Source organism: Ammodytes marinus (assembly GCF_949987685.1).
Source record: "Ammodytes marinus genome assembly, chromosome: 17".
Taxonomy (NCBI): Eukaryota; Metazoa; Chordata; class Actinopteri; order Uranoscopiformes; family Ammodytidae; genus Ammodytes; species Ammodytes marinus.
The window spans coordinates 13,818,542-13,827,735 of record NC_137221.1 but is presented as its reverse complement, the minus strand read 5'-3'; the positions used below and the strand labels follow the sequence as shown (position 1 = coordinate 13,827,735).

General features: G+C 39.6%; 1 protein-coding gene across 1 annotated transcript; it reads left to right on the top strand.

Moving 5' to 3' along the window:
- Window positions 1-1,835: 1,835 nt before the first annotated feature.
- On the top strand, window positions 1,836-8,705 carry cibar1 (CBY1 interacting BAR domain containing 1). Its single transcript, XM_080044900.1, has 8 exons — window positions 1,836-1,961; window positions 3,027-3,261; window positions 3,382-3,450; window positions 4,506-4,607; window positions 5,675-5,815; window positions 6,136-6,249; window positions 7,242-7,361; window positions 8,294-8,705. Exons 1-8 carry the CDS (start codon window positions 1,933-1,935, stop codon window positions 8,396-8,398), a joined length of 915 nt encoding a protein of 304 aa, XP_079901026.1. The 5' UTR covers window positions 1,836-1,932; the 3' UTR covers window positions 8,399-8,705.
- The last annotated feature ends 489 nt before the right edge of the window (window positions 8,706-9,194 follow it).

Here is a 9,194-nt window from a genome sequence, read left to right as displayed (position 1 = left end):
ATTATATCAGAAGCATTTTTACCACAAAAATGAATCCACACCAACATCAGCTGTACGAGAGAATATAAACAGATCCTCTTGGGATTCCAGGCACACACCTCAATGCAATGACCGTGTTTTACATCGCCAATCTGTTACAGTGGGATGTCCCCAGCTTCAATCCCATGGATGATTAAGCGTGATAATTAAGGTTTTTGGACATTATCCACAGAGGAGCAGACGTGGCAGCTGGTGACATTCATGCATTCCCAAACACAGAGGAGGGAATTACAATGAGGCCTCCATTCATTTCAGTGATCACAAAGTCTGGTCTTGGCACCAGTTCAAAAACAGTCAAGCTGTTGTTGAAAATAACTATTTGTGGCCCTCTTTGTTGCAATGTAGGCAATGTACCTTGATCTATTTGGGAACCCCCCCCCCAAAAAAAATTAAATAAAAAAAGATCATTCAAATACTTTAGCAGTGAGATCAAATTGCTAGAGATGGTATGGATGACAGCAGCCATGTGTTTTGCTGGAAATTGTATTTTAACTAATGCGATTATGTATCAGTTTATTTTTGGGTGCCTTCCCATGTTGCTTCTGTAGAGGGAAGTAAAGAGATGGATACTGGCCAAACAAACACTGTGGCTAAAAATATATATTACATATATTTAGACGTAGGAATAAGGCCAGTTACCGATGGCCCAAATTTGGGGCCCTGGCTCATGGACTAATTGAAACCTAATTGCTTCTTATGGTAGCTCCACTGTCATGTGTGTGTGAATGAGAGGTACATTGTGACGACTTAGTTATTAAAGTGTTATATGAATTCAGGTCCAGTCCAGTATTATCAGCAACATACTTAAATAATATAAAGTAGGATACTGATACAGTATGATCCCTTTAAAAACTGCAATAAGTGAATTGTGTCCTATTGATGGACCAGGAATGCAGCATTTTTAAGTTGGAATTGGTCATGGTGTAGCCCAGTGCTTCTCAAATGGTGGGGCGCGCTAGCTGAGCAGTCTTCTTTAAATGTTACAAATTGAGCTAATAAACTGAACTTTGAATTTTTTTGCTGCAGAAGTTATCTCAGCTAATTGTTGTTATCTAATTTGATAATAAGGTGATTGTATGTAGAATGCTCGTGCCAGAAACTCATACAGTGGTTTTGTACAGATAAATAAATAAATATTAGCAGGTTCTCAATAGTATTTCAATTTAGGGGGGGGGGGCGCGAAAAAATGTCTGTCCCCTAGGGGGGGCATGACAGAAAATAATTGAGAACCACTGGTGTAGCCTATAGCTTACTTACTGCTGCTTTTTACTGTGGGCAGTTTATCTGCAGCAATGCTGTTGATCATGTGTATTGTGTGTGTAATATTCTGACTAATGATATTTAATGAATGTAGAGTAGGCTACAAATTAAATATTGTGTTATGTTGTTGAAGTAGGCTACAAAGTGGCATAAAATGGGAAAACTAAAGTACCAGGGGTAAAGTACAGTACTGGTAAGTTAATTTACTCAAGTAAGCCACATATAGCCTACATGAACACAGTAGGCTACATTTCCACTGCTGCTTTTAGAAAAACACACTTTAATTCACAGTGCAACCATCAAAATAAATGATGTTGCCATACCTTGTGCAGAGCTGAATCTTTCTTGTGTCCTCGCAGGAGCTCCAAACTTCACTCCAGTTTTTACTAGTAGACGCAACAACAAAAACGTGCAAATTTAGCAATTAGCCTAGATTCAAGGAAGAAAAAAAGGCCAAAGAGAAACAGGTACAGTCTAGTGACTCGATCTCCCAGAATGCGTTGCGCAAGCGGAAACCCCTCGGATTCCATGGAAACGGCGGACTGGCGTGCTAGCCTGGGAGAGAAGCTGTGAGCTAGTGCTGCTAATGTGGATAAAGTCGTCTAAAAAGAGTGCATTTCATTTTGTGACAAAATGAGTCGTACGCCCGATGCAAGAGCGAGGTAAGAGAAATCAATTGCGTCAAGCAAACCCTTTCTATAACGCTAGTTAGTTAGATACTGGGGAACTCTGCAAGTTAACATTAGCGTATACAAAAAGCAACATCGCAAAACCAGCCAAGATAAAACAGCTGTGGCTTCAATTGTGCTTTCACGTTTAAATACTGTATATAGCCGAGCATTTTTACAGTAGATTTAAGGGAGAACGCCTTTACTGAACCATGAGGAGATTGTCATTATACACAAACGGACTTTTCTCATCCGGGACACTATTGTAGATATATCGGTTTAGTTTGCATTCCTCAAAATAAACAAAGGGCAAGGAACGTTGCTGTCTCGAAAAGAGACGTGTTTTACCACACTTACTTGAAACTGGCTACGTGTCTGCGTCATCAACGATCATTAAATCGTAGGCATTGCTTCAGGCGGCATTTAATGATGCATTCAAAATCATCAAATTGCCAAGATGGACAAGTACAAGTCATATGTTTGTGATTGATGATATTCGCACCTTTGTCACTGAAAGAAGGCATGTTAAAAATCTAGATTGCCAGAAATCGTACAATTGACCAGTGCTTGAAATTATTTTAGTCAAACAGATGACTAGAGGTAGAAGAAGTAGCCTACTTAGATACTTTACATAAGTAAGTACAATACCATACTCACGAAAAAATAAAGGTTAAATGAAAATGAAAAAATGATGTGCTGAACATGGCAAAAGAAAAAAAGCAAGAGCATAGGTTGTTTCAAGTATTTAGGTATTTTTGTGATCTACATCTATTATTGAATCAATATCAAAGCAAATTCTATTTCCATTTCCCTCTGTGTACACACATTATTTACCAATAAAGCTGATTGTAAATCTGAAAAACAAGACACTATACATCATATCAACAAGGTGTGTTTGTCATCGATGGCCCGCCACACATTGATGTAGATAGACAATTCAAAATCATAACTTATTGGACAAGAACAATTGTATTATTGTTGCCAACAATATGTACTTTCTTGTCAAGTTCCGGTCCCAGTTTGATTTCTGACTTGAATGCTGTCCTCCACCTTCTCCAGGGACAGCCAGACAAGAAAGATCCAGGACAACATCACCAATGTGGAGAAACATTTCGGAGACATGTGCCAGCTGTTTGCTGCCTATGTCCGTAAAACAGCCAGGCTACGAGACAAATCAGATGTTCTGGTTCGGGAAATCGGCACATATGCAGACACGGAAACACCGAACTTGAAGAAGGGAATGAAGCAGTTTGCTGAACATCTGGCCAAGGTCGGAGACTACCGCCAAGCTGAGGTAAAACTGTAGTATTGTATTTCCTGATGCTTTGACTTCAATCACAATGAAATATTCACAGCCATGTTGTAAAATGTGTTGGGTAAAAGCAAAGTTGACGACAATTTTTTTTCCTAACAGGTGGAAAGACTTGAAGCTAAAGTCATAGAGCCATTAAAAAGCTATGGAGCTGTAGTGAAGCGTAAAAGGGTAAGTGTTGCTGTGAGCTGCAGCTATCTTGATATCTACACTGACTCCCGTGTTTTCTGTCTTATTCCTGCTTCTGAAGATATTACAGGTTAAACACATACAGAAACACAGCAGATTCTGCACTAACTGCCAGTGACATAGAAAGGAAAAGTGCAGAGAAGATGGTGGAATAGTTGTACCCACCTGCATTGGCCCCTCAACATGTAGTTTTGTTTTGGTTCCATCTAAATTACTCCAGCATTTTAGAGCGGCTTAGGCCTTCAAGGATGCAGCAACTGTGTCATCAGAATGATAATAGAGGCAGTTTGGGAAGCAGAGCAATTCCCTGTTAGTGTTATTACTGCTGCACAGCCACACGAGGGCAGTGTAGAATCAATGATAATATCCCATTGGCACATCAGCTCTGTTTTGTGCCGTAGTCAGTCTATTCCCCTCTCAGCATCTTGTTTTGACCAAGATTAAAATAACATTTTCAGAATAAAAATTAATGAAGTCTATTATTTATTTGTGACTTTTCCCACAAATGTTCACATTAATAATATTGCCTTGTGTTGTCATGACGCCCCCACAGTTTCAAAGTACTGTCCTAGGTAACATGTCTTTTCTACTCTTTTTCATTTAAAAAACAAAAATACTTTTGAAACTGCAGATTTGCCAGATTTTAAAATAGGTGCTTCTTTTAATGAAAACGCTCCGCTTCGAGAATGATTGTAATCAGTCATCTGTTGTACAGGCGGAGTGAGCATGCCAAAGTGTAATTCAATCTTGCTAAATGAAGTTATTTAATCATGAAAAACAGGAACTTGGCTAAATTGAATTTCCTGTCAATGCTGAAACTATCTCTCATTATTTAATATGGTTTTCCTTTGCCTTCCGTTTTGGAAAATGGACTAAAACAAAAAGGAACCTGCGCAACAGGGGTCACTTGAGGTCTCGAATCATGAAATACTGAGCTACGGCCAATGTTTGTTGGATTATGTCATTTTGAATTTGAAAAGCTGACACAAGTGCATCTTTCATAATGACTGCTGCTGTGTGCTTGTGCATCCATGCAGGAGGATCTGAAGACAACGCAGAGTGCCAGAGACAGAGAGGCCAAACAGATGGCTCAGCTTGAGAGGACCAGACAGAGAAACCCCTCAGACAGGCAGATCATTGTATCCTCGCATTGATTATGAAATAATGTCTTATCAAACAGACAAAACACTTTTTATGAAATAAAATCCACTATTAAATGTGAAGTCAGCGAGACACTTGTTTACATACCCTTTGTATTGTGTCAGTAACATGCCAGTTTTTCAGAGCCTAAGCTTTGTATTAACACCAGATTTTTTTCAGTTCACACAAAGTACGTACATTCAAGGGAATTGTGAGATATTCACTGACTCAACCTTTTAATTAGAGGTGATATCTTCAGCTTAATTATTGTTGAGTGACTGATATTAATGTTGCAACAGGAAAATGAACTTTGATCCACATTGAATTTTTATCTTGTCTGTAACAATAGCAACCAATTTGTACCGTGTTGCTGTGTAGAACAAACACAAAATCCAGGCTAATCTTTCCTTGTTTCCTTAACCCCGGCCTTCAGGCTCAGGTGTGTCCCGTGTATTCAGAGCATCTCATCGCTGATGATGACGTGTGCGACTTGTTATGAGATAAACAAAGATAAACCACATTTCAGAGTTCCTTTTCAAACGAAAGTGTAACAACACATGCAGTGGCAGCAGCATATTTGTCATTGCTTCTTTAATTCATTTGAAGCACGACATGGGAGAGACTTGTAAATCACTCACAAAACCTCTTGCAGTTTCTCCACAAGAACGTTTAGTCATGGTCAGACTAGTTCTAGACATGCCACGCAACCCCATAGCACCTCTGGGAAGTGACAGTTTAAATGGCAATAGTTTATTAAATATGGCCCTTGTTTATCTGTGTAGTTAAGTTGTAAAATGGCATGCCAAAAGTGTCAAAATTGCAGAAGCTATTAGTTTCCCTTCCTGCAGAATTATGTCACTAGCTGAATGGCTTTGGTCAATATGTGGCGCAGATGGGAACTGGAAGTGACATTTTTTGGTACTGCAGCTCTGCAGTTGGTGGATGTTTCAGCTGCTTGACATTTTTTAGAGCTAATTTGGGTAAAAGTATTCAATTTCTAATTGATTTATTAAACAGCCACATAGAGAAAGTGTTGATTTTCTATGTTTATACTTCATTGTGACACTGGTGCGTTGGTCGAAGTACATTGTATTTTTTTCAGGCTGAAAGTGAGCTCCAGAGAGCCACCATTGATGCCGCGCGGACCACCAGGCAGCTGGAGGAGACCATAAACGAGTTTGAAAGGCATAAGATCCTCGACATCAAGGTCTGCTGTGCCGAGCTTTCTGTCTACCTTATATTAAATCTAGGTCTAATTTGAGTGTATCTGTTGAAGCAGTGGTTGACAATGAAGTGAAACTAGACAATATTGATGATGTGTTGGGTTAATTTTGACACCTGCCCACAACATTTAAATCCTCCTTCAGTTGCTTTGAAAATATTCCCGTTTTGTCAATTCAGAAGTCTTTTTAGTGACTAGAGCTCACCATGTGGTTGTGATTCATACAGTTCCACAGTTAATTGAGCACTGAAATAGTATCCTTGTCCTTCAACCTTTTTTTTTTTTTTTTTTTTTTTTTTTTTTAGAAGATCTTTGGCGAGTTTGTGACAGTGGAGATGTCGTTCCATGCCAAGGCCTTAGAAGCGTACACGTTGGCCTACCAGAGCATTCAAAGTGTGGATGAAGAAGAGGACCTGGAGGTAGGCTGAGGACCTGCTCAAGGTCAACCGTGGCCCAGGCGCTATAAATAGCCTAAGCATTAATGTGTTAGTGTGTAGGAGTGTGTGGGAACTGACGTGTAATAACATGACGTAATCATTGGAGTGTCCCTGACAAATACTCAGAGAATGTACTTAATATATGAATGTGACAGGGCTAAAAGCTGAACAGTTTCTGTGTACACCCTATGCTGTGCACTTGATTAACCTGATGGTACTGTGTAACAAGTGCAAACCACCATGGCCCTCTGCACACTTTACTCATCGACTCATTGCTCATACATACTTTAGAAGCTGCACCCTTCACTGATTCGGAAACTTTAAAGTGACCTGTAGGGAATCCTGCACAATTTAAAGCTCATGTTAGCATCTTTTTCTTCTGTTTTCCAATTTGGTTTGAGAAGTTTGCCCAATTATCTCACAAGACAAAGCCTGTAGTGAGAACTCAAAAGGATCACTGATATCCAAGAGAGCGGGGTTCTTCCTGCAGATGCCCTTGTGCTATTTCCCCCCGCCCCTCTGTGCCATCTCATCTGTGTGTTTTTGCACTGAATCATCTCCCTTCCATTCACATTGAAGCGAAACTCCTCACCCGGACAAGGCTGTTTTTCAATGACTCATAGAACAAAGCATGGGAGATTGAATCATCTGAATAGGGCACAACGACAGGCATGAAGATAATCCTGATCGAGAGCTCTTGCAGAAATGGTCTACGAAGTGAAAAGCCCAGTGTAGAGTATTTAAGTGTGTGTCTTTGCTTACCAAAGACTCTACATTTTATAAAATATAAATGTATATAATTATATATGACTATATATTATGTTGACACATTCCTTTTTTTAAATTCATGGTTATCTTGCATTATATTTAGTGCACACATTGAGATTACCGGTGGTCTACCAATGTGTTTAGGGCATTGCTTTCCATTCTCCTGTTTCTCTTTGGAAAAACCTAGCAACTTCTGTGTTTGGCAGGTTTTCAGGACTTTGATGCACCCCCCTGACTACCCGTCACGCTTAGACATAGTGCGAGCTAATTCCAAAACCTCCCTCGATCGGACCGAGTCCCTCCTGAGTACAACAGGGACCTTACAGGTAAGATACAGAGAAGTAAATAGATGTTCTTATTCAAACGAGAGATTCCCCCAGATTATCCCTGTTTGATGTAGTTTCTGTTATGGCAAGGACTGTTAGACTTTGACAGTTGCATAAGTTCTTATTGTGGTGAAGAATTAAAAAAAAAAATCCCTTCCTCCTTTAGAAAAAGGGAATTCTTCCGTCTTCCCACTAAAGGCTGGTGCCTTATAACCTTTTGGTCTTTTCAGTTGGGCCAATTGTTTTGTGCAGCATCAACCCACTCATCATCATCCACTTTGAATTCCACACATGCCACTGCATATCATTAACATGATCATACATTTCCTCCTGCAGTTCAGTTTACTTCAGCATCATAACAGTGGTACTGCACTAATTTTTTTGTATCTTTTTGTAGAATGTCCATACAGCTTTTCTACACTTTGGCACTTAACGAAGGTTATCATTTGATATCATTGAGCTGTCATTTTTAGGGTTGCAGTCGGATGTGTTCAGATAACGTGTCTGGTAGATGTGTCCAGTCAATTGCAGTCTGCAGATTGCAGAATATGCCACAATACAGCCACATATAAAGCTAGGTGGACTGCAGACACTCTTTGCATTCTAGGTAAATCTCCAGATTAAAACTGATAATAAAAGTGAGGAAGATAAAGTATTGTTCTTAGACTATACACATAGCATCATATGAACTTGGTAGTCCGTTCAACGTGAGATATATCTGTGCTCTCATAGAATGGAACTACAAGTATGCACAGAGGAATTTGGTGTTGGTGCATAGATGGGTGTGTTCACATCTCTCTACCTGTATTGTCTCGGCTCTTTCAACCTTAGTGAAAGAGAAATGTTCCCGTAAAAACCACCAGCTGTGCTTAATGACTACCTACCTGCTAAGTGTTTTTAGTCGCATGTTGACTGTTTATTTGTTGTCACAGCAACAGAGAGCTCGACAGACAAGGAGAGAGGAGGAGGACGACGAAGAGGATGAAGATGAATCTGAAGAGACGGAGGAGGAGGGAGAGGAGGACTCAGATGATTAAAATCTTTTTCTTTTGTCATTTTGTTTGTCTGCATGGGAAGAAAAAGGATATCAAAAGGTGTGTAACTGTATTAAACCGTGTTCCAGAAAAGCTGGGTGTCATTGCCAAAATCCCCTCAGTATTGTAGTGTTTAAAAAGTGTGTTTTAGTTATATGACGCTTTGTGAGAGAACATGTTACTCATTCATTACTAACATTTGTCTTTGAAATTATCGTCGTAGCTATATTTTTATACTATAACACACAATGCCAAAATGCATATATTAATTTGTATAATTTTATCAGTGCATCTTACTTCATCATGTAGCCTAATTCATCCTTATTATTAATTAATAAAATATATCAGATTTCACATTTGTTCCAGTGAATTGTGCTTCTATAATAAGTACATGGTGTACTCCCCTGTCACTTTGCATAACAATGCCAGCAGAGAGTTTGATTGTTATTTGAGAAAATCGTTTAGAGTGTGAATCAGGCCAAGTGACACTAGTTATGTGACGACCGCAGTTGAGAGTGACTTATCTCTTCCACAGCCATGCTAAAGTGCTAAGTATGAAGCCGGTGACATTCTCTCTGCACTGTCTGTGTTTTTTATCAGGATGTGTGTCTGTGTCTGTGTGTTACGGTATGTTTAGTCTGTCACAGTGGAGCCTGCTGCCACTATGTCGCCCGATGGCTCCCATGTCTCTTCCGCATGAGTCACTCAACACATTTATCATCACTCAGCTGCCCATGTCATGATGAATACTTTTCTGCCCCTAGGATTTGTGCAAACGAACATATTGCGGCTTTTAAGA

Coding starts and splice junctions, on each gene's coding strand:
- cibar1 (XM_080044900.1), top strand. CDS start 1,933: ATGAGTCGTACGCCCGATGCAAGAGCGAG. Junction 5,816..6,135: donor ATAAGATCCTCGACATCAAG/GTCTGCTGTGCC, acceptor TTTTTTTTTTAG/AAGATCTTTGGCGAGTTTGT. Junction 6,250..7,241: donor ATGAAGAAGAGGACCTGGAG/GTAGGCTGAGGA, acceptor TGTGTTTGGCAG/GTTTTCAGGACTTTGATGCA.